General features: G+C 35.5%; 1 protein-coding gene across 6 annotated transcripts in view; it reads left to right on the top strand.

The window, feature by feature from the left end:
- The first annotated feature begins 8,961 nt into the window (after nt 1-8,961).
- LOC149806008 (uncharacterized) overlaps nt 8,962-27,091 on the top strand; it is a 35,705-nt gene continuing 17,575 nt past the window's right edge. The window contains exons 1-7 of one of the 6 annotated variants that reach the window (XM_089950844.1): nt 8,962-9,354; nt 10,106-10,527; nt 18,296-18,768; nt 22,388-22,514; nt 24,151-24,498; nt 25,137-25,346; nt 26,633-26,809. In XM_089950844.1, coding sequence (XP_089806970.1) covers nt 10,521-10,527; nt 18,296-18,768; nt 22,388-22,514; nt 24,151-24,498; nt 25,137-25,346; nt 26,633-26,809 — 1,342 coding nt within the window. In that variant the 5' untranslated portion in view covers nt 8,962-9,354; nt 10,106-10,520. The remainder of the gene's footprint in view (nt 9,355-10,105; nt 10,528-18,295; nt 18,769-22,387; nt 22,515-24,150; nt 24,499-25,136; nt 25,347-26,632; nt 26,810-27,091) is intronic. The other 5 variants (XM_089950842.1, XM_089950845.1, XM_089950841.1 and 2 more) reach the window with 5 other exon arrangements.

The following is a 27,091-nucleotide window of genomic DNA, read 5'->3' as shown; positions in this document are numbered from 1 at the left end:
CATTCCGATCATTGAGAGGGATATTTAGGAGAAATAACAGCAACTTTTCACTGCTATATCATCTATGTGATGTACATTCTTATGAAACACATACAAGGCAGACAACCACATGTACCTTAGGAACGTGCAACACTGAATAATGCATTGAAGGTGTGCAATGTTAAATAAACGTTGCATAATTGAGTACTACAATATATATATATATATATATATATATATATATATATATATATATATATATATATATATATATATATATATATATATATATATATATATATATATATATATATATAACATTTGTATTTGTGTGTGATAAAGAAGTTAGAAATACCATTAATTCTTATTTACTTATACTTAGTATTACTTATTTATTAGCTGCAATCAGATATATTACATATTTTTTAACCTACAATTGTGGAAAATCCCTTTTTCAGAATCGTCGATCTGGATAACAGTCAATTAATAGATCTGTAAGGTTATTAAAGCAGAAATTGATATAATGATATACGTCAGATAGATAGATAACGTAATGACCCATCTAAATATCATTAATAGTTACAGTATAATGACGTATGCAGTAAATAATATAGCTCAGATTTCTAAAGGCTAAACATCTGTATTGAATATCTCACATATATACATACATAAATACATACATAGATATGTACGTGCGTGCGTGCGTGCGTGCATGCATCCATCCATCCTTCCTTCCATCCATGCATGGTGTGTACGTACTTTCAGCCCAGCATGTTCATAGAACTTCCCACTACAAAATTAAAAGATGGGTTGGATGAAATGTACGAAAAAGATAAACCCTCGTACGTAAAATCTTGTCAGCATGATCTTCAATCAAACTTCTTTGATCAAGTCTGAATTCCAAAGTAACACGAACTTTACCAAAATCTACTCGACTACGTATAAATACAATGCAGCATAATCTTAACAGGTTGTCTCCAGAAATATTTATGTGACTTGATCCGATTCTGATATATATTTCTCCATTAGATATTGAATGGAGATTTACATTCATGTTACTCAGATGCAATTATTTTATCGAGAAATAGCTTTGTTTGTGCATGTTTAATGCAACATGCCCAGTAGAATAACATCAACCTACTTCGCAGTACTTGCTGAAATTGCGTCGTTTCAACAAACCAGAGTGTATGATCATTTGCTTCAACAGGCTCCAAAACTATTTTTGGCGATGTATTTGCCATCTTAGTTCACTTGTGTTAATAAACTCATAATTAAGCTGTTGGTTAGGCTGTTACTGTTCCTAAGATTCTAATAAGCTAAATCCACTGCATGCGTCTTCCATGTTTCATTTTACTGCTAATGTTCCTATGGCCCAATGCGTTTGCGTCTTTCCACTGATTTAAACTACATTTTAGATCTAAAGGAAATAGATACCCAAACATTACTTCTAATTTTATCATAGTGTCTAGAGAAATAGGATTCAAAGCAAAACAGAAAAATTTCTCAATCGAAATGCAAGCTTACTCAGGAAACTACCTACAATTTATTGTTCACACATTACTGAATCGGACCATTGAAATTTCAATTTGATTGAATTGGGTCGAAAAAAATTGATCCTCCAAACCTATGTGACATTATTTCTCCTTGGGAGTTTTCAATACGAATCAAACTATTCCATTCTTTTGTGATTGGAAGTGTAAGCAGGGATGCTATGGATTCCATGGCGATGTGTTCGAAAACTGTGTCAGGAGGCAATGACATTTCCAAGTATTTATTGTTCAGTTTTACTAGCAGATTTCACAGGAACGTATTTCAAACACGAGTTTCAAAACGCTTTCAAATGGTCTTTGCATCAAATTTTCAAGATTGATTTCTTGTTCCTCTATACAAGACTTCAACTTTTCCTGTTGACTTTTAAATACAAATTGATCGTGTAGTTCTTCACTAGCAAGACTGACTTGACGGCCGTAACAAGGCTTGCTCTTCAGGCGCCTGATCCTTTTAACCAAATGGTACTCAAAACTGTCCAGGACAACAATGTTATTCGGCCATATACCATAATATGATGGCTCTGGTACATCTGACATATGTTGTATATATATTTTGATATTGTGGAAACAACAATAAATATATTTTAAACCTAAATATCAGTGTACTGTCGCTCCATTAGTCCGCAGAAAGCTTTTTTGTTCTTCCTTTTTTGCACGTCATATAGTAAGCATACATTTTGATTGAAAGCAATACAATGTGTCTTAATAAACAGTTCGTTTCATACGTATCATTTAGAAATCTTCTAATTTCACCATTAAGAAATGTGACCTACAGCACGTTGCGTCACAGTATTCACAACTAATACTGATGCCATGTTTCAAATTTTACCTTCCATATACCACTATATCTAATGAGGACTTGATCATGAGTTAAGATAGCATTTCTTTCAGGATCACTACTTCTCGGAACAGCTAGCCTGAAACGAGTTAGATGTACAGCGGATTCAACCCATTACTTATCTGGATGTCTGCAATATTATTAATAAATATCAAAACTCCCGCATTGATAACCACGTATTCTCAGTAATTAATAAATAATATAAAATTAACAAATCAGGGAAATATGTGCTATAAAAGGGCCATGGCTGCGGACAGGATTTGTGTGCCCTAGGACAATGGCTCAAGTTGGTTCCTGTGAATTACAAATGACCGTTGTGGGTCGCCGGAATTTTCTCCTAGTTGTCCTGCCCTGTCCGCGGACCTGAAAAAGTTCATGGAACGTTCATTTTATACCCCTTAAAGAACCGCATATCTAGCCATAACAGCTGTTTGAGCCAAACATGCAAGAAACATACTTTGTTGTGCATTAAAATCATTCCACAGTAGCATGGTGCTCATAATTGAAAAACTGAGTGACACAATCATGAATATATAATGTCACTCTTGGAGTGGTGATTTATGTTTTAACTTAAATTCGTTTACTTTATAGTATCTGCAAAGTAACTTCAGAAAGGCAAATAGTACACATTAGTCTGATAGTGTGCTGGCGAAGCATGGTATCGATCAAGCATTTAAGTGATTTGTTTCAAAGCATAGTTTTTGTTATCATGTGTTAGTCTAAATGTCGATTGGAATGGTGTTGAAATAGTTGGAGTGCGAACCGAATCAGGTACGTTAAGCTAGATTTACAATGGCCTGAATATAATCCGAGCTACAAGGCGCGGATATAACGGTTATGTGCATAACGAGCTATAAATAGGTTATTTTATTATCCATTCGGGACTTGAGACTGAACCTTGTCAATTGGGAAAAGATATGCTATTGTCTCCTTACTAAATCACTGAAGGCAATGCGTGAATTGAAAATTGTCATCAAATGTATGAATCTTGAAGATGTACAGTTCAGAATTTCAGGGCACAAAGGTAAGAGATTTTAAATATATCACAATATTCAACAAATACAGTAGGTTTTAGCCGAGCTCTCATTGTACGGGTGACTTCAGTGAATAAACAGTTACTTATGACTACGTACGTAATATATAAAATGGAAGATCACATAAGTAAACATAAATAAGATCAGAAAATCACTGAGCGTTTCGAAACAAGTCTACGAAACTCCATATTGTTACAAAAATTAGAGAGCAAAATGAACCGAATATAATGTATTAAAGAATCTATTTTTCATGAATGGTGTAAACATTAAATTTGATTTTTCTGGCAGAAAAAATATATACATTCATAATTCTGACTTCATTTGACAAAATGACTGGTGTTCATAAAATAGATCAATAAAGATAATTAAGAGGAATCATTGCAAATTCACCACTCTGTTAAAATGTTTGATTAATTTGTTAACTTTAACAGAAGAGACGATAATGTTGGTTTTCGGATAGACTCCATATCCGATTAAGGTGAATTTAAGTATTGGGGTCAAATAATAGGCTGCCTCATCCGTCATTCCGACATAGAAATAGTTCATTCTAGGATAGTCGTGCAAGAGTTCATTGAATTTACTAAAACAAGTAATACCTTTTACGTTCCATAGAAATACTACAACTGATTTAATAAGATGAAATTTTAACTAGGTTTGTCAGGTCCAAAACGTGCCTGTAAAAGTAATCTATATTGACTTTATACAAAGATCTTGTTAATTTTGAATTCGTTAGGTTGGGGTAACTGAAAATAAAATCACAAGACATCTTAGTTCTAAACGGAATGGACGCAATGTTGGGTGAGAAACGGTGTGAAGTTTTATTTAAAATGTATGCCATAAAAAAGTCAATAATTAAAAGATTTGACTATAGTCGTTGTAATGCAGTTTTGTGACTAAGCTGCAGATAGTACTAATATTTTATGCATATTAAATATAGTTCATGCAACGTTGTTTGCATAACTAGACAATGCGTTTTAATAACGCAAGGAGTATTTCTCAAAAGCGTAATAGTGATATGTATTTCTAGTTTATAAAAATAAAATCTTCATATTTATATCAAATTTACAATCAATACTATTATCAACGTAGACAAGATGATCGTATTTTACACGACGTTATATTACAAACATATAATGTACTTTAATTACGCGAATGAAATAACGGGATTGAGCAATGGTGCAGTAAGTAACGAACTTGACGAATGAATTTAAAGTGCTAAATGTCCAATCATAAGGAGACGTTAACACTACTACTATTGATACTACTACCAATACATATGTTTATTTGTTGTTTGTTATTGCATTATTATTGCATTATGCAATTTTAGGCAGAGGCCTCTAATAGCGCAATAAAGAATTTCTCTGGCTGTCCGGTTTGACATTCCGGTCCCGCCGTCTGTATACCAATTTTCGCGCAGAGGTGTTTCGTGTATTAGCTTCATTCAGAACGAAATGCAGATTTCGGAAGATACCCAGATGTCCACTAAAACCAAGATCACGTTGAGATATTCGTTTGTCGACGCCTATTGTTTAATGTGATGCGTATTGACCATATGCACACGTCATGACCCCGTCCGGTGCGTTCCAATTGTTGGTGCCTATGGGGGAGACGTTCGTTTTGTTTATATAGTACTTTAAATCCAGGCCTCGCATATAGCTTTTCATCTTTTATCGTGTATTCAATGTCGAACTGAGAGAGACTGAAATGTTTCATTGTGCTGAGGATTATTATATATAGGTCGTGAATAAAACATTTAAAGAAAATGACAAATTTAAATCAGCAAGTGGATATCTCTCCCATAGAAAAATATTTGAGATCAACACAGCATTTGTCTTTGTGGGTTTCATTTCGCTCGTGGAGATAAATATAATTAAAAATGAAACATATCACAAACCACTAAAGTACATGTAAAACGTACTGGTTTCTAGAAGCATAAAACAACGTGATATGTTGGATCTTGATTTAAAAGATAACATCGATATCAGACAATAAGGCTCACACTTAACTCGCTTTCTTTCGTTTTCGGTCCCTATAGTCACAGGTTACTCACTTTCGCGCGTTTCATATAAGGGTATTTGTCTCTCTTTATGTTAATTTTGATACCTGATAATCAGTCTAAAATCTAGTAGATAAGGCAGGTATTAGCGTTTCTTCTATTCTCTTCAGAAAGCCATCGACCAATGATTATTGCCAGGTATCTCGTGGTTCTACCAAGCCTTGCAGTAAAAGATACAGCGATACTTGTATCTAAAAGCTCTGAAAAGACTACAACAAAGAGCGGTATAATAGGGAGACAAAGTATGTAGATAAGCAATAATGGAATGAGCTGGCAAAATATCTTCCTTCAAGAACAGTTGTATATTTAATACAGATTTATCTTAAGGTAGACATTTTTGTCTTCCACTGATTATTCTCTAACATCGTCACTTTCTTTGTTGCATGTTCCTTATTCTATATTTTCTCATATGCAGTGTAAATTCCCCTTATGATCGGGTGCGGTTGTTTTAACAAGAATGGAGTATAAATGGACGAGTAACCTCAGAGTAATTTTAATGAAAGAACATTTTCAAACACCTAAATAATTTTTAGTCAACTGTTGTACAATATAATTCATGCACGAATTGCCTTCGATGTATTGTTAAGGGTGGGGGGAACAGATACAGATAGATTAAGTTTTTGGAATGCAGATAAGGAACCACACTTCTCAAGTGCAAGGGGAACATTATATTTGTCACGAGCGGCGAAAAGACTGTTGGCACGTCAATATAATTCAGGTATTTAGTAAATTGATACCTTAGGGAATACCGGCTACTACAGGCTCATCGACACCTTCAACGTTGGAAATTATTTGAAATACCACTCAAGTCTATTCAGAACCTTATTCATTACTACATGTATTAGTAATTTTATGATTGTTTTGGATATAATTCGAAATACCGAAGTGCAATGCCTTGTCTGATTTTATTGATATGAGCTGCATTACTCGTATCCTTACACCAAAACAAATTAGATGCTGAACCTTTGGTATATTCATCGCTCATTTCATTATTATACTGACAGCAGACACACAGTTTGCTAATGTCTTCTAATGTTTAATTATTAAGCTGATATCGAGCCTCCTTAAATAAACTCCAGCCATTACTTGCTAAGCAACGTTTTCCGTTGCAAAATTAGCAGTAGGATCAGTAGTTAATGAAAGATCATTGTCTAATTGCAAATTCCCCAATAAATCATATTAATATTTTACTTATCATCCTCAACAACTAAATTTGCTTCAGATGCTGGCTAATTTATTTCCTTGACTCCTGTATCGATGACGTACTATTTTCTACGATGATAGGTGCTATATTTGTTAAGATGGCTATACCGTACCTGCGCTCACCATAATACACGTGAATAAATAGGTATCGACAGCAAAGCTGATTAGGTAACTTTACTTCAATACCATATTTAAGTCATGGTTGAGCATATAAAACGACGAAAATGTCATTTACAGTATACGCAATGGCATGTTCTACCGTAACGGTTGCGTTTTCCAAGGCATAAATCTTTCCATTGTTACACTGATTGCGACCCAATAACAGAGAACTTTAGTCTTTAACTGAATTTTCATATCCTTCGTCCTATCGGCTGTCTCATATTTCTTGCTTTTTTACTTTGGTACAAAAGGCAAACAATTCAAATCCAGATTATAGCACTCCAATTTTCAGCTATAAAATGCCTAAATATTATTCCTCTTGTATAGGCACGTTTAAGTCTCCCATCATCCTCCGCTAAAAAAAACCCATGCTTCTCTTCCCAAACCTAACCAAATAGATCAGGTCAAAATTCTGAAATAAATTCCTCAGGTGAAATCGGGAAAAGCCCTTAATCCCTTATTCAACTGTATACCGGCTAGTACACCAGTTTTTATGAGCTGCTATCAGATAATCTCAAACGTTTTGTGCACGTTCAACCTAGAATCCATATATTAAACCTTTTGCTTAAATAATTTAGTACTTGTATCAGATAGAGCCAGTTATTTTGCTTCTTGCTCGTTGTATAAATTTTCGAATTCCTTCTCAAGGTCGGTGAGTGTGTATTTACTTTTTATAGTAATAGTGAATGTATTTGTCGCATTGATTTCCTCATTATTACATTCACTATCAGGGGCGACGTATTCACCACCCATTCAACGTCATCGCAATGTTTGTTCACTGACAACTATTTATACGTAGTTTTAATTCGTCGCGATTCTGCTGATACGTACTTGAAAAATCATACAACATATATGAGCCACTTCGACAAATCTTTATGACGCATTTAAGAGAAATAGTGACCTAATCTCTACTTTAACGTTCATAACAATCCATCCTTTTGGCAATATGGCTCGCAGAGGCTGCTTATACCATGTGTGTGTGTGTGTGTGTGTGTGCTGCACTAATCGTTTAATATCGTATTTTAACATCATCTCTCCTACAATCAATATAAAATATCGCGACACAAAGAAAACAATACCAGTATAATGTTTCGTATATACTTACTATAATCATGTTCTGGAGAATGTACTTTAGTCACACAGAGAAGGAATCTCCACATATACAGTAGGGTCGCAGTCAACCATTTTGGCCCGCTTGTGTGCATACGTTGCGTGTGTTATGCAAATTCAATCATAGGGTACGTTCACTACGCGAGCGCATATGCAAATCACTATTGTGATAAACAATAAGTATTCGTAAATCCGTTTGTATGTTCCTGACAATGCATGAGGCAATGCTGATAAATTATATCACCATAACAAAGAATATGTATGCGTATGTGCATGCTTCGTCCAAGGACAATATCAGACATATGTATTTTACTACGATAAAAGCGGATTTGTTTCGGATATCCTCATGACTACATCCTCACATCACACGCTAAGTTACTATGATATGCCTTGCACATACGTCTACAGAAATCCTTGATGGAAAAAGTATAATGCTTGGCGCTAGATAAATACCAAAATATACCAACAATAAACTACAAATCCAAACCCCTTATTCTCAATCTACCTGTAGACGTGTATGAACATAGTGAAATCATGCGTCTGCACAGTGATATAGAAAAAATATTATTGCCCAAAACTAATATATAGGAGTAAATGTACACACGTTAGCTTATTAATTTTTATTTGCAAATATAGTCAAATTGGCACCCAATTTTATCATTTTACACGTACATTTTCAAAGTGTTAAAACCTATTTGTTTATTTCATAATTGTAGTTAAATTTGCAATATGAGCTAAACATCCCGGTTTTAAACATTCTGAGTTAACAAAACAAATGAAGTGTCAATTTCTAAATGTAGTTTTTAGTATTTTGGTATTTTTCAGTAAAGCTATATATGTAACGACCTTTATGACTGACTATACTTCCTTATTACACTATAGCATGCAAACAGAAGAACAAAAGAATGTATTGTGAAATGATTTGCTCTCTTGCACAAAGGAATCATAACTTAATTACTAGTTGCTTGGTTTCGACGTCCACAAGTATTTATATCTAGTGAATAACAACGTCTGCTTCAATGGGATTGTGTTTACATTCACGCCTGGATGAAGTAGACTATTCATTTTCTGGGGATCAGGCTAATAACATAAGATATGTATATCAGCCAAAATATATATTTGTATAGACTCCACCAGAAATACATACCTTCTCAATACTTGTCAACATGTCCTACTTGATTATATTCTAAAACAAATTTCATCTAGGTAATAGGAATTTACATGGGGATTTGTAACAGGAAGAAAATAGAGCCATTTGATTTAATGCAGCGACTAGACTAGCTTACATACAGTCCGAAACAGGGCATTGGCTGAAGCTGAAAAGAAGAAACGGTGTTCCTTTCTTTAGAGGATATGTCTTCACTGCGAGTTTTTATCACACGATTATCACCTACACACTGAAGAAAATCCTGTCTCAGAATTAATGTAAGTATCATAAGGCTAAATCTGTAGATGTGCTAAGTCTGGCGAAAAGTGTAAACTTCACAAACACGATCCCGGTTTCTCTACCTTTATAAACCGTGGATCATAAAGGTATTTACACACATATATAACATTTGTTGGACTGTATTTTCTAGTGTTAAACGCAGATTAAGAATATCTTATCTCTGTCTTCCTATGACACTCGATCGGACCGTCACTGTCATTTTAGCCTAGTCGATCGATAACTTCAGAAGTACTTGCTACAATCCACTTCAGTTTGATGTATTTGGCGACACACATAATACTGTCATACAGGTAACATAATTTTTATTTAGTACTCTATGGAGATTTGAACCCAGGTCCGCGGGTAAACGGCAGCCATCGCCTTGCCTGCATACACGAGGCCATATTCCTCACGACCAGGCACACATGAACAAACAATTATGCTACTTAATTGGTGGTATATGCACTCGTGTGTAGCAGACACACTGGCGTGAGAACCTATATATAAATTCTCATCTGTTTAAACAGTCATTCCGGATTCAGATTAAAGAAATCAAGCTATATATAATTAATTATAGAGAATTATAAATATACACCAGACAGAACTGAAAGTGCTTTACCTGGATTCTACAGAAGAATGCTTGCTAATAGTAGGCAGAATTAATATTTAATACAAATAATACCATCCACAGAATCCAGGGATAGCACATTCCGTTCTGTCTGGTTTCTGTACAGCTTTTTTCTCTTCCAGTCAGATGTGCGAAGGTCGATCCTTCTGTGTAACTTTTCAGTTTCTCCGACATACTGAAGGCTACAGATCTTACATTTATCGTCAGATGCCTACTGGCTGCTGTCAGGACGCAATACGTTTGATTCTGATGCGTAACATAACGTCAAATCAGCTGTAACGCCTTACACTCTAATAATGACAACAACAAGCACCAATCCACCTACTCCTGTGATTTCCGATCAAAATTTACAAATCCGAAATTAAAACGGACCGTTGGACGTTAAAGCAATGTTATTGGATAGATCTTCCTGCATTCCAACACTCACCCCTTTTGCCGAAGAAGGCAGATTACAGGCTTTACAAGCCAGTCTTTTGAAACTGTTGCGTTTCGCTTCGAAAACATGTTCCAGCAGCTGTTATTAAAGGTCATGATCATATGTCAAGTAAGGGATCTCACTTAACATGGACACGATTTTGCTTTTGAAAGATCAAAATGTGTAAAAAGTAACAATAATCAATGCTTTAGCAGTACGTGCCATACGCATGCGTAATTTTACGAAAAAAGGAATACCATGGTTTAAATAGCATCAACCAATATTTATATCTTAAAATAATGATCATAACAATATACTACTGGCATGACCCGCTGAGACACTCTACACTATATTATTGTATAAAGAATCAGCGACTCTTGGCTAGAGAAGATCGGGCCATGTATTACGTTGCAGTTAAGAGGCTAATGAAATAAAACATCTGCCAGATATTAACTTCGAGAAATTTTAAATGCCATCATACACGTACGTTGTAAAATTGAACGATTTTAAGAGAGAATATTTCAGCCCAGGCATACTGCTCATACAGGCTTTGCAGATAATGTATAGTGTTCTAGCTAGTAAGCTAATAATACTTCCGTATAAACATAAAATCCGAACCTGTTTACAATACAATAGGTGAAACTTCTAGAGATTATTACATGTGCTAGATTGAAACAGAAAGATAGAGGCACAAGCCGACTGAGTTGAAAGTTTCATTAAACATACAAATTAATAACCCTGTTATATGTAAAGTGCTTTTTGGAATATTTGGACTTGCATCTGGGGACAACCATTTAGCAAATAATCGAACCATACAAGAAAAAAGTATTTATTTTATTAGTTTCCTGAAACGATGAACACGCGTTCTTTCTTTCGCATTGCAAGAAACCAAAATGATTAGCTCGAATGAGAGACATGAAGGAATACTTCAAAAGACTTGTTTCCAAGCAATATATTATTTAAAAGCAAAGCCCCTTTAAATCATTCGTGAGCAAGGAAACAATAAGATAGTCCCTAATTTAAAAGTAGCAAATGCCAAAAAGTGTTAAAAATGAAAGTATCTGCAAAGTTGACAACCCTGAACAGCAAAACTGGACTTAGAATAATCTATAACACCCAGTTTCACAGTGGTAAACTTGACGCTTCAATGCGCAAGAAAACAGAGCTATAATAATCCCTAAATCACATTTATAGTATTAATCATCATTTGGTTGAAATCCCATCCAAACCATCGAATCAGTTTCTTGTGATCTCACATTCTTGGTTTTTCGTTGTGGACAGAGGTATAGTGTTTATTGCACTTGTAATAAATCTGGCGCAGAGATTCTGCCAGTAAAAGAACATAAGAAATTCAGTCACATATATGCATCCAAAACGAGGTACTATCGGCTAGTGTAATATCTCATTAAACAAACTGTAAGGTTCTTAAAGTACGCTTTGGTAATCCTGTAAACCCTGCGCCAATGGGAGTTCCTGGTAAATAATATTAAAGAAAATTAGCTATAAATTTACACATAACGCGTAAGAAAGGACTCTGATCTTAAGGCGATACCTCTCTTGAAAGAACATTGACTTAAGTACATGAAATTTGATCTATGCCTGCAAGACTGTATGTTGATGATCAAAGGTATTACAATGTGAAGGATGTAGATCAATGTCTGACCATAGGAACACAGTTAAGGTAATCATCATTCTTATATCAATCATATATATAAATGTCCAAGCCATTGAAAATGCATCTTTGCTTTTCTTTGTACCCGAATCTGTATAAAGTATCTGTAAATGTGTTCTCGCAGCTCCTACGGTAGATGCTATATGCGCTCTACTAAACTAGCAATAATGAGAGTCAAAAGGTACTGTCGTCTTTAGAGAACATTTGATAAAGCATGTTTTTTTGTAGGTTCAGTCTTTATCTGTTATGCTCACGTTTGTGATTTTACTTGTGTCATACCAGGAGGGATAACCACTCAGTTCGTTTTATTATTTGAGAAGCTCGTTGACGTAGCCTGAATAAATCCTTGGACTTTTTCGTATTGTTCACTGGTAGGAAAAAGTGACATTCCGTACACTTTGAACGACTGAGATTAACGACTAAGAGCATGTAACAACTTGACACTCACCCATTTTCCTGACAAGGTCCATTCTGTGACCATTTTTAACATTTTAGCCCATGTACGACATAAGCGAATCATCAATTTTCCTTGGCAATAATGAGGCAAAACGGGACAGTACAAATTTGATTATAACTTTTTATGAACATATTTTCGTCGTCGATGTGTTCTGTCAAAATTTCAGGGTGACCGGCAAACAATCAAGCTTATTTACGCACATCCTCTAAACAAATTTATGTTTTTATTCTGGAGTTCGATGTCATCCACGTAGTAGCCTTCGTTAATGAATCGAACTTTTGAATCTGTATTTAAACGTTGAACGTGTTACTGCCACATTTCTCCCACTTGATAACCTTGATATTCAAACTCTTGTGTTGTTAGTTTGTTTGGACGTACAACCCGTTCATAAATAACCCCTGTCAAGGGATTGTTCAGTACTTGGTGAGAATATCATCTGGGACATACATGATATAAACATCAGTGAAATTGTCATGCAATCTGTCGGTTTTCTAAATTAAAACTTTCGACAAAATACGATTAGATCTTATTTCTCTCGTCCTTTCTAGCATTTAGTTTCCATTTGTTTCGAGTTTTGCATAAACAATGAAACTAACACAAAGGTTTGGCTCAATATCAGCAGTTAACAGATTGATAGGATTGAGGTGCTAAGAAAACTAGTTTATTCTCGTGTATGAACATGTTTTCAGAACACCAATTCATGTTTTTGCAGTGGTAGGTGCTTCCTTCAAGAGATATTACCTCTTTTGTCGAGAAATAACTGCGATATTCTCCATAACAATACCATAAACTGTTTACATCCGATAGACAAAATATCAATATCTCTTCCTAAAATCATAAGAGTCTGAAGAATGGACTTGGTACCAAAAGTAAAGCTTCGCGCTGCTCTGTTTGCAGACCATCTGGGTCGTAGTAATGGGCTTCAGTCAAATGAGGGAGCACGAAGTGTTAGTTTTCTTTGGTACAGAAAAGTGTGGAAAATAGTTTTTAGCGATTTCTGTCTTTCCAAACGTTTTGACATTTTACTCAAAGGCATGGCCAAAACGTTCATGAACTATTTAAATTGTACTTATCCCACTATAATCTAAACCATTTTGGCTTCGCTTATGGTAACTTAAGGAAATGTAGTTCTTGTTCTGAAAAATGATGACAGTTCCGGTAATGATACACCTACTTCTCGTTCCTGATCTAGTTAGTAGGAACCAAAAAGCACTCTTCGAAATCAAAACTAGCAAGGAATCCACAAACTCTTTTGCGCGTCCCCCTCCCTAAAATCACGCTGCAATTCGAACTGTAAGTATCCAGACAAACGTTAGGAATGTGAATTCCAGTGTCTTGCAAACATTCAAAGTAAGAAAGATAAACTCCACAGGTTTGTCTCTTTTTCTGTATCTTGTTCTGGGAAGTAATTCACATGGTTCGTTGTTGTATTTATAAATGCTTCCTGGACACAAGTGTGCCATTTTGTTGTCAGTATAAATACTGACAATAATGTGATGACACTTTTCTATTTTTGGAATTGTTTCATGCAATGTAGCTCATAACACTCTTGACTCACGAATGTTCCTCTGGAACTAAAGTATGAAACACTGTTTTCTTATTCAGGAATACAAAGTATTGACGCTAAACAAACATGCCATCTCTCACCGCAATACATATGTTGTTCCCGAGTATTAAATTTGTAGTTACATTTGCCACAATAATAACTGTTACCGAGAAACCAGGCGATGCTAGTAATATCATCGAAATAACTTTGATGTTTATGGAGATCTCCACAAATGCCTACAGGGTATATTTTGCATGAATTGGGTTGTTGCACGTGCTGGAATTGGTCCAATAATTTGGAATACGTTAATTCATCAGTTGTATTAAATTTTATCCAAACAGGAGACGGACGTAGATAGTCTCAAAAGATCTCGGCTCTTTAAAATAGCACTGATATTTGAACTTTACTAACACCGACACCGAGATGTATTTAATGAAGGACGTTGCTTTTTCTGCAGGGATTTGAGGCTTAAATACTTTCAATGTGACCGTGTAAATGTTTACAGTTGATTTGATTTTCTGAAAGTCACTTTGTGAGTGGCTTGAATTTGAAAATAATATCCAGTAGCTTCCGGCCGATTTTTTCTTTAGCCGATCTTTAACCTCTTTGTTTAGCAGAGGAGGAGTTGGACGGTGTTTGGCAGGGGTCATTCATTTCCTCCTCAACTTGTGACAAAACCTTTTTTGAAACGTTTCTCTGATTTGAATATTTAGGCCTTAAGTCCTTAGTTTAAAAAATGAATATTTAAAATACGTGTACAACCTTTCGACAGTGAGGTCGTACATTTCCGTATTAAGGTAAGAAGGTAAGGACAACGTTCAAAAAGAACTAAATAATAACTGTAGATACAAAATTGTGTGAGCGGGAAACAAATATTCAATAGCCTCGTCAAAAAGGAGTTTAGATTGCTTTTCAAGTTTAAATCTCGTAAAGGTCCAAATTTACAAATATTGCTAAACCTATATTTTACGTATCATTTGGGGACCCCGAGTGGCTGAGTGGTCTAAAACGCTCACCGTTACGATCACTGCCATCTCACCTCTATCTGCGCGAGTTCGAGTCTCAGATTCGGCAAATGTTGGTATGTGAGAAAGCTTGCGAGTAGCTTCTCGTGGGTCGGTGGTTCTTTCCTGGGTTTTCCCAGGTTCTTCCTCCACCATGTATACTGGCCGTCATGCATAGTCTATCTTGTGCTGAAAATGGCCTTGAATTCTACAACAACAACAACGTGTCATTTGATTTTATGTTTATGTGAATAGATTCGCTCCACTTTTTTAACAAAATCTAGTTGCACCGAAAATTATTTATTTATGACAAACCTACAAGCAAGTAAATAAAAAGAGCATCATTTTTAATATTTTTGCAAGCTCTTGCCAAAATGCTGACTTAACACAATTCTTCACAGGCTATACAAATAAGGCCCTAATTACTGTACATTATCGGGAACAGACTTTTCCAAAAGAATGGCATTGACATTACATTAGTTTGTTTCTGGACCATTCTGCTTTTAATCATTCAACAATATTTCTTTCTATTGACCACAGTGTAGAGTACATTTTTAACTATTTTAAATTAATAATATGATATATTTGGAAGCAAAAATTAAATCCATACTTCCTTTCTCCATTAAACTAATTTTTATCCTAAGGGTTTACAGATTACTTATTACTTACTGAACCTTATTTGGAGTCCGTGTTTCTTTTGATATTAGTAATTTCATTGCTTCCGAAATTCACTAAAAATAGGTTTTTCAAAACGTATCAACTTTATGCACTCTAAATAATTTGTACATCACCTTCGACTAACGTCATGTATCGTCTAGTATTCTGATTTGTTCATTCAAAACAAGCGATGGATGCGATTAGTATTAGGTGCCATGAACGGTAGAGCCTTAGATATATATGTAGCATAGATTGCGCCAGTCTTGTCCATTTTCACAGTGTCAAGACGTCTTTGTATCAGAAGCTTCATTCACATATCTACTATCTATTGATGTGAAGGTGAAGTTGTTGGTCCAAAAAGAACAGAGTTTGTCGTATCTCTGAGGAGAAAGACGACGGTGTCGAAAACAATAACGCAATGAGGAAACTTACCCTGAAGACTTCCTGAGACCAATCTGTTGTAAGGTTCTCACCGATAACAGCAGAGGGTGATCACCGGTACTTCATGGAAGATGTAGTGGAAGCAGTAAATGCACTAAAGGCAGGGAATTCAGGTGGTAGTGTTTTATGGGACAGCAATACTAGAGGTAATTTGGAGCAGAGCGCCTTTCCCAAGGCAAGCCAGAGCAACTGATCAAGGATGGTTCGATGTTAAAATGCAAACCGACGTCGTTTCGATCGGGATTTTGGCACGCTAACCACTGAACTACTACAATGTCTGGATCCTCAGTAGGAAGACGCTTGAGATGGAAAGGAGAGATGGCATTCATTTGGCCAAATATATTTAAGACACTCGGGTATATATCATGGCAATTCAGTACAATAAAACAGAATGCACATGATTATTCGAAAATTATATATTTTAGTGTTTTCTGTGTATGTGTCTTTTGCGTTTGTGTGTATCCACGGCAAAGCTTAAACCTCTCCCTACCTTCACTTTGTAATATTTAATGGTATACAAACATGAATGCATTAAGCCATAGATTTCCTTTATTGGATGCTAAAGTGATTGTTTACAATCATTTACATCACAAGATAATCTTTCTAGAATTTTGCCATTCCCAACAATTTCTCTGTTAGAAAGTCTGAAGTAATTTAGCAACTTCCTTTCTCAGTTTGTTTTCAGTTAAAGCCATTTAATACAAGTGGCATCCATGTAATAAAATCAGATGTGTACTGACATCGGTTTCATTCCCATAGAAATTTATGCTGGCTTTCACACACGAGCGAGTGGCACATGGTTTATTTCTTTGCAATTCACTTCCGTTGTTATAGTGATTGCAGCCGTGAGAAAGAGGAGAGATGGTGATGGAATCCAATATGTTATGAAACATTACTACAACATGCTCCATTTGTTTGACTTTGTATGCATTCCGATTTGCTCTTATCATTCACTGATGATTTGTAAAGACCTGATTTGCAAGCTTTTAATTTTGGGATTGTTGATGAAAAAAATATTAATTGTTTTTCCTGAGAGACAGACAGAGACAGATGCCGAGAGTGCCAGGCAGATAGAAAGCAGATATGTGTTTTATCGATAATGGAAATCACGTAAATATGTTTGTTGATGTGTGACCACTCCTACCATTTCCGATCCTATCACTGCATATATGATGGCATGTATGTTTCTGTGTATTGTGCATTTGAACAAATCCTGCCCATTTTAGGGGTGATAGTAACTAATTTATATATTTAAGCTCTACCAAGATTTTCTATCTTTCACTCCAGTTAGGCTAGTATATAAGTATGTCTGAGTGCATAGTATATATATGACTGTGTAAATAGTTCTGCCCTGTTGTGAGGTGATGAAAAGTTAGTGCATGTGTTAGTACTTTCTTTCCTTTCACTTTTTTATACAATTATATTGGTTGAATTGGTATAGGTTATTGATTGTAGTTTCCTTACTGAGGGATTTGGATTCTATTTGAACAACTTGCTTCATATTATTTCCTATGTGTGAGTTATTGTAGGTGCTGGTCAGGATATGATGATGCTGGTCAGTAGATCTTGGGTGCTGGTTAGGAAGTCTATATTCGTGGTCAGTAAAATTATTAATTTTTTCAGAATGTTTTCTTTGAGGAGATGGGACCATTTAAAACCATCTTTATAGTCAGCCTAACTGTTCAATTCCTATTGAAGCTATAGTTTCACATTCATGTTAATGTGATGGAACACTTAAATATTGAATTTCCACTAGTTAGAGGAGCAGCATGAAGGCCTTATTGCTAAATCTCTTTGATATATAGATATATTGTAGTCCATATTACCAAATATATTTACCTCGTATAAAGAGTATGGACAGTTATGTGCATAGTATTAAACGTGCTTGATTTTATTATATAGATGCCTCAGAGCTTTACTGCAGGTAACATGAAAGCCAAATTTGCCATGCCACAGTCAGCATTATAGCCAAAGGTACTATTTCTATCGTTTGTGCGAAATTATGCAACTTGAAATTAAGCACTGTTCGTCCTTGGTTCTTGTACATTAAAATCCAAAGTTTATTTGCTCATACATATCGTTGCGAATGTAACCATTAAACATCTCTTGCTTTGCTACAGTCGTCAATCCCTCGACATTTCTCATCATGTCCACACAAAAGGAGATTTCCATCCACTACTATCCCCAAGATGGAGTCGAATGGGCAAAGTACCTTCAAACCAAGCTTGGTGAACGGGAATATGAAATTGACATTGCCCTTAATGACGTCACATCTGATTATACGGCTCAAGGAAGGAGCAGAATAAACATTTTCCTGATTACCCCCGACTTCCTTGACTTGAAAGATTTAAACATCATGACCGGTTTGGAACATCAATTTTCACTCACCGTTTTGATGGGAGTTGATATAGAAAACTTTACGTCAAAAACAATACAACATGGTGTGCATGAAGATGTCAAAGACTGGTTAATGCTTGATGTAGATGGAACAGAGGAGTCTGTAAGGCATTTGCTAATGACGATTGTAACCATGTACGAATACGATTATCCTCCACCGAGAATTCGGCCGATTTTCAAGGAGGTTAGTGATGGGGTAAGTTTTTTCAGTAATAAACTCAACATTAGTTTTTGCAATCGTTCAGAATGGTAAACATTATTTTTTTCTCTCTCTCTCTCTCTCTCTATTTTACAATAATGTGTTGTAAAGTAGTATAATATGCATCAAATTCGCAAGTGTTTCATTCAGTAATATTTTAAGTAGAGTAACCTGAAATTCCTAAAGCGAAAACAACCAATTTTTGATAGATTTTCATTGGCCTATGCACACGGGACTGTGTGTTAAATTATATATAAACGAGGTGAAAAGCAATGGCCGGAAAACTCTAAACATTCGAAACTTATGTGGGTTGTGGTGGACTCCCCTTCCTGACATTGTTTGGAAGCCCATTTTAAAAGCCAATTTATATTTTAAATGTATGGTTCGAGGTTATATTGTTTCAGATATAATATAATCATACATCCTTGTTTAGATTGAAATCTGCGAAACAGTTTGTGATTCTTGACTCATGTTGGCTTTCCGTGTCTCGTCCTATCATCATTCTGTTATTAGTGAGGCCAGTATGTGGATTTACTGTTGGATCCAAGTTCATATGTACAACCAAGGTATTACAGCAGTGAAGTGAAGAACAAATTATTGCGCAACAGTCCGGGCAGGTGGGTGTGGGATAGCTGTGTCTATTGAATGCGGAAATTAATCTACCATTATGAGATATATTTTTGTGTCACTTTTACTTAGAACGCAAGGTCTATCATGTCGAGGCGGATTCTCACCACCAATACACCATCAGGCAATAGAAGAAAAGAAGACGAAGGCCTCGTGATGACCTTTTTAATTTTATTACAGGTATCACAATTATGTACATAGTCCAAATAGACTTTGGCAAGGTTATACCACAAAAAGACTACTTGACCCGTTCCATGGATTTCCTATGTCCCATATATCATTTGGCATCATGATGCTGGTGTAAATTCAATGTATAAGTGTATACTAGGCTAAGGTCACTGAGTGGTCTTTTGAACCAACAGTATAAAAGTACTCCGATACAAAGTTCTTGAACACACACCCAAAATGACTAATAGTGATACTTTACAATCTTGAGGATCATGTGATTTGTTGCAAATTTGCCAGTAGCCATTCGATGGTGTCTCTAGACAATTGCCTTGAAATTGAATGGCTCTAATACTAGATGGCGATTATCTTTAATACTGAATTGATCGATTAAAGTGTTTTTGCTAACTTTAGACTGATATTAGGGGTTTCACAATTAGAAGACTGACCAAATACAATTGCGACCATTCCGATATTTAGTGGAACATTACTGACAGTCTTCCTTCACAAAAGTATAATGCCTTTAATGAAAATTCCAATTTAGACCACTGTTCTCGTGCTTGCGTGCGATCACGGCCCCCGTTACGTAACAGAAACATTTCTCATCTTCGGACTGGACCGGTAGAAACACATTCCATGCTGTAATGTTTGACGAATCCATATCAAGTGCAGGTTTCCCCTCTGGTGTACGATTTACTTAGCAGGTAGCTAACGTAAGACTATATTTTGTCTTAAACAATGCCCCTTGATGTTGTTATTTGCACAACATATCATCCTTATTATCGACAAACCCTCCAAGCGACATGTTTTCTACCTTTTCGCGCCGAGCAGTCCAGTAGTTGATGACCGCTAGCTTCGATATATACACTGAGGTTCCCTTGTAATTTCACATCTTTCCCAGAACATCAACCTCCAAGCGATACCACTCTCTTCTTTGAGTTTCAATGTGTACTTTCTAGATCTTGGAGAACACTGAGAAGTTTTGATAATGCGTCATCGAAATCACGCCGAAGACAGGAACATCATCTAAGTAAACTAAAATGTAAGCCTCATCAGGATCTCTGGCATCCAGTTGTATGTATACTCCTTTGAATGGTTTCTTCGACGTTTCAGTGTCCAAAACCCGTGTATGTATGCTCAAACATGACCTATTTTGTGACGAATAAGTTAAGCCTGTTATTAGCATAATGACATCTGAAATTTTCTGAACCAGAATGTTTTCTTGTAATGTATTGCAGTAGTCTTTGATGGTGGGATTGGCATCAGCCAATTGAATATTGGAATTTTATACTTCTTACACATTTAATGATGGCTTCTCTTTTCAAACGAGAATAAGGGCTGATACCCGTTCAGAAGTGGATGGTTCGAAAACGCCAACTTCTAACATATGTGCACACTTTTTCTCCTCCTGCTCTTTAAAAGATTAAGATCGAACATTCCAGGTTTAGTTTGAATGTGTATCACCCGTATGCTTAAAGGCAGTCAGGCATCCAACCATTCAATGTAACGCTCAAGCAGATTCGACAGATCTTTTGAAGGAGGGATATCTATATTTCGGATGGATGCTGGGAATGTGTGGGCATGACATCACGTCCCAGCGTTTTACATACATGGAATGATTATTTCATATAGGCTATCCACGCTGCCCGTGCACCGTCCTAACATTTCCGTCTAGTGCTGTTCCATTTAATCCATCTGTCGAATTTTCTACAAGTGTATTAATTTTCTTGTTTTTGTTACAAGCTACAATGCGATTATATTGAAAGTGAAGCTTTTCTTATCTTTGGTCGTTTCAAAGCAAAGGTCTGTTAAAATTCAAACCATGATTCATAGCAGTGCAAAATTATAATAACAATATAAATTCAATTGTCTTTCCATGTTTTAGAGACACATTCTGATTCTCTTGGTTTGTTTTGCAAACATCTAATATGTCACCTTCGATTTTTTAAATAAAACAATACTATATTTGACGATATAACTGTAATACAGAATAAAGAGATTACAAATAGAACTAGACTACAAGTACTACTACTATTACTACTACTACTACTACTACTACTACTACTACTAATAATAATAATAATAATTTTATTATAAACGACACTCACCAAGAACACGAAACAACTATAAATACTATTATTGATGTTTTAAAAAATATTACTAATACTACACAAGGACACCAATCCCATTTATCATTTTTGCTGCAATTAAATATAAAGAAGTAGTGGATTCAAAGTACAACAACCGCATAATTATCATCATTCTTGTTGTCATCGTGATCGTTATTATCCTCATCAGTTTTCAAATATACAACCAAAATTCACTGTTAATATAGTATTGTTGCACTTGATATTGGTTCACCATAATATCCATAAATACTCATATAGATATTTTCAACCAATTGCATTGAGTGCATTCATTATTGATAATTGTATACTAGCTTGTACATTATCATAAACTAAATAGTTTAGCGTCCTTATTATTGTAATCTACTTTGTCCGCTGTAGTGCATTATGTGAATTAGAATTAGTGCACTGCGAGGGTACTCCCAGTCTACAGGATTTACACTTCGCTTAATCGCTTTACTATAAGCTTGTACACTATAGTGCACTACCTTGTTCACTAAGTCTACTACAATGTTCACTATATGTAGAACCTCTTCCACTATAGTGTATTACCTTGATCACTATAGTGTACTATCTTCTTCACTATAGTGCAATACGTGAAGTAGAATTAGTGCACTACAAGTGCACTACTAGTCCACAGTGTGTCAAAAATTCGATTCGGCGCAAACGTTCATATAAAAATGATTATTTCCACACAGGGCCTGAAGGTATACATTGGACTTGAGAAGAAAGCCGAATCTGATGTATCCGTAAAATTTGATGGCAATGACGAAGAACTGAAGGCTACATTAACAAACAGATATTTCTACAGCTTTTCATTAACAGGTATGATTTGACTTATCAGAAACTTATCAGGAAATCATCTAAGGAATTAAATATATTTTAGATTCTTCCATTTTAATAAACACAATGCAACCCATTCTTTTGTCAAGTCTTCAATATTATATACAAAATCATATCACATAAAAAAGAATTCGAAATCAAAGAATTAGAAATTAAAACTAAGTTTTTTAATTATATTTCTGAAACATTATAAACGATACGATATACTTAAGTTAAAGTTTATACTGGTGCATACATAAATATATAAGAATGTGTGGGACTACTGAGCCTATGAGCTGACTAGGGATGTAGATTAAACTGAAATGTCAAACCGTTATCACTGACCTCCTTTTTGTATACCATCCAATCGGATCCTTGCCATAACAACCGTTCCAGATAGAACAAATTCAACATCTCATCCAAAAGATTAAAAATAATATTTTGTTCATAATTAGGTAAAACAATGTATGTGGTAAAACAAACATTCAGGTACAAATAATCAGAAGGAAAGTTATCCAAGTGAATTGTTCAAAGTTGAGAAACTGCCGTATAGTACAATAAGACAGTGATGTGGAATAGGCACCTAGGTGTAAATTGTTAACAACTAAAACATTTGAAACAACATGTCAAATAAGACATTTCTTTGTGTCATTGTTAAAACCCTCTTTTTGTTGGTCGTATCCATCAAAATAGGGAAGTAGTAGGGAATACGGATTTTATGAAAGCAGACAAAAGAGCACCATTTTACCTTGACGCATGCACCAGTATCTGTAGTGGAATTGACATTACAATGTTCATATCTTCCACATATTTATAATCACTGGAACTAGTACCATTTTCTAAGAACTTGCAATATTCCAATTCATGTTTAGTGTATATTTTATCATTTTACAGTTTGTGTAAATCCCATATTTCAAAAAGAGTCGGAAATATACTTCTCAATAATATTTAATTTCGTTTCTATTCTTAGCACGCCTGTTGTAAGCGGTTCGTGTGCCTCCCTTGCTACAGGCATGTAAAAGCAATATATTTCAAGATGAAATAATACATAATTAATAAAGATATCAATGAACAAAAACACGTGCACTCACATAGAAGATATGAAAAATTATCAGACCATTTCGGTGGCCTCTGGATTAGTGCGTCCGCCTCGGATGCGGGAGGTTGCGGGTTCCCACCCTTGCCGAGTCATACTAAAGACTTATAAAAATGGTACTAACAGTTGCCTCGCTAGGCGCTCAGCGTTAAGAGGTTACTGTTATGACTGGTTTCCCTGGTGTCAGAATAATGCGACTGGGTGGGACATGATGTTACATGTCTGCGGCATGATGCCACAGTGCTAGACATCACTATCAACTGACACATTGCAGATATTGTAGCGATTTGACTGAAAAATTGTTAAAGTTATTTTAAAACGCTAAATCACACACATACACACATATACTAATTATCACGTGTTATATGCACAAGTGCAACAAAACAATTATCTTAACTCCAACTGGATGTCACATTATTTACGTTAGAATATACTAATTCTGGCTGAATAAAGTATGTGGTAAACATAGCCACCGCTATGTGCTCAAGATCAAATCCTAAGTATACGTTCTTTTCTTTTATATATTGTCCTTTCGCGTTTCAGACGAGGAAGCACATACGTTTTCTGCATTCAGTGTTGTGTGCAAGGAACACAGAATAGGCGAAGGACATCTCAAGGATCTTGTACCTTCCCCTCGTGAAGTCACTAAACCCGATGACGGTCTAACAGTAGGGCATGCTTCTAGAGCGATTGGCGGGACACAATCAAAAATCCAGCAACTTTGGGAGCTTCTGAAGGAAGAGACGGACCCCATTAATCTGTTATGCCAGAGTATGGGGCTGTGTGGTTCAGATAGAGAACAACTTGATAGAAAACTAGCGAATAAAATTGCAGTATCGGGCTTCCCTGAACATCTTTCTTTGATGGACATCGATGAGGATTCATCTCAAAGTAAAATGTTCCATTCTCTCTAGTGGCATTCTCTGATCATATGCATATCTCTATTTCATCACTATCAGATGACGTATGTACACTAACATTTACCTTGTTCTGTATAAAACACACTTCCAGAATATAGATCAGAAAAAATTCAGTTTTGCCACCATTTTCTCAGTAAATTGTCAATACTTTGCTGACATCATCTAATCCGCTGCAACAAGAGGTTTCACTGTGTAAGTACCCATCACAGTCATTCGCGATACTGCTTGGTATAATGCTGTTCTATGGAGGTGTGGCAATCTCCTTTCCTTCAAATAAAGTTTAATATTGTCAACTCAGTTTCGCTCTGCTGGAAAGTATATCAAAACGCTGAATTACTCAACATGTCACAATGTTATTTACAACCTATCACATAGCATTTTAAATATTAGAATTATAAAACTCACAACCCTGTAATTTCATTAAAAACATATTAAAGTCGACATCATCATTAAACACGTATTTCGAACATGTTATAATTATATACATTGCATGAAATCGTTTTGTTGCTCTATAATGACATCGACAACTTATTTTAATTAAGAAATGATACATTACTGTTTTTGTCCTGCAATATGGCAGTAGTTGATAGTATTTCTTCTATTTTTCAGTCGAAGGGGAAGGAAAGTGGCCGACTCTTCTTCATTTTGCCGCAGAATTTAACCTCGTGAGCTTTGCTGAAGCTTTGCTCAGTTACCCAGCTTTTGCAGGGGCAATCAAGATAAAAAATTGTGATGGACGCACACCAGATGTAATTGCTCACCACTCAGGCCATCAGGAATTATCTGAAATGCTGAAATTATTCTCGCATTGTATATTTGGTATGAACATATATATTAGAACCTGTATTTAGCATCAACGCTAGGTAGCATTTAAGTTTTTGTTCGTGATATTGGAAAGACGTTTATTATATATAGTTTGTATCTGTCGCCTTTTGAAGTTACACAGGTGAGGTATCTTAACCAATCAAGCCATTACTATTTTAGCCTAGCCTTCTCCTTGTGTCATTGAGCTGACAAAATTCAAAAGTAATATATGTCTGCTTACATGTTGCAGCTTAAGGTTTTGTTTATGAAAGTCTTTTTCTAAACAAAGTGCAATTTCGAAGGTAGTTATACTGGGTTTTTTTCTCACATATTTTTGCATGTGTCATTCAAGGATAAAATACACTGATTTTAGCCAGAGGTCATTCGTAATTTTTTATTTAGAATTGTCCTTGTTATGGAAATTCAAAAGGAATAATTTCAAAGAAAAAGAATCTTAAGAGTTAACAGAGGCTCAACTTTCCGATTGTTTCTGAGTGGGGTAAAATAGAAGTCACAAATGATTGGCCCAAACACCATTCAGAAATTCGATGAAGAACGAAATTAAAATACTAAACTGAAAATGATATTGTCAACATAAAATAAAGAAAATATTGGAGTTTGTTTTCAACCAATCCACTGACAGTAGACTTTACTGACAGTATACTTTATATAAACAATGAACATTTGACACACACGACATGTTGCTTTGTTCGTGATATTGGAAAGACGTTTATTATATATAGTTTGTATCTGTCGCCTTTTGAAGTTACACAGGTGAGGTATCTTAACCAATCAAGCCATTACTATTTTAGTCTAGCCTACTCCTTGTCTCACTGAGCTGACAAAATTCAAAAGTATTATATGCCTGCTTACATGTTGGAGCTTAAGGTTTATCTATGAGACAAAAGACCAGCATCTGTCACGCGAAGTGTGTAATTTCCTAAATAAATGCTACTAAACCAGGGTTATTGGCACTTTTGATCCATCAACACATCAATAAACAAACATAAATTTGTTCGACATTTTATACTTCAATGTGTTTCGTAAGAATGGAACGGAGCATTCTTGGCACAACCCTTGTTTATTTATTTTGATGCAATTACACACAAATCAGGTTTTTCAAATTTTTTATTCAAATGTGTGATTGCATGACGTTCTAATTTTGTTTTGTGACCATGTATCAAATGCTGTACGATCAAAATGAATTTATTTAACGCATACACTGTCCATCACTCATTTTCAAGATGGTAAGTATGCACTGTACATTGATGTTGACAAAATCTGATCCACAATATTTCTAGTCGTACGCAGATGGTCTAATGACAGTGGTTTCGGGGACAGGGTGCGACTCTCTCAAATAAAGTCATATGTTGACAAAATGGGATCATCCGAAGGTTCACAACTCTGTCCTCCTCCACCAGCGCCACGTATAGGAAGTACCGTTCGTGAGGTAGGATACGTCCGACCTCCAAGACCACGTAAGTCTAAAAGTGGTTAAAACGCCAATTTGTATGGTCTAACACCGAAGTACTCAACTCCAAAATTCGATATATATTATATTACACCAGAGTTGTAGGTGTATTAATGAGACGCTAATTGCTTGGAAATGTACAATTTTTTAATAACCTGAATAGTGTGAAGTTAATGTCATGTAAGCTAACGAACACAAAACGACATTTGCACGATTTGTTTCATTATATCGTAACATGTACCAAGCATGTGCTTTTACGATCTCCCAATGCCTAAGAATCTTCAATATA

Source organism: Sinohyriopsis cumingii, chromosome 2 (assembly GCF_028554795.1).
Source record: "Sinohyriopsis cumingii isolate HCF-2022 chromosome 2, ASM2855479v2, whole genome shotgun sequence".
Lineage (NCBI taxonomy): Eukaryota > Metazoa > Mollusca > Bivalvia > Unionida > Unionidae > Sinohyriopsis > Sinohyriopsis cumingii.
This window is presented reverse-complemented; position numbering and strand designations above follow the sequence as displayed.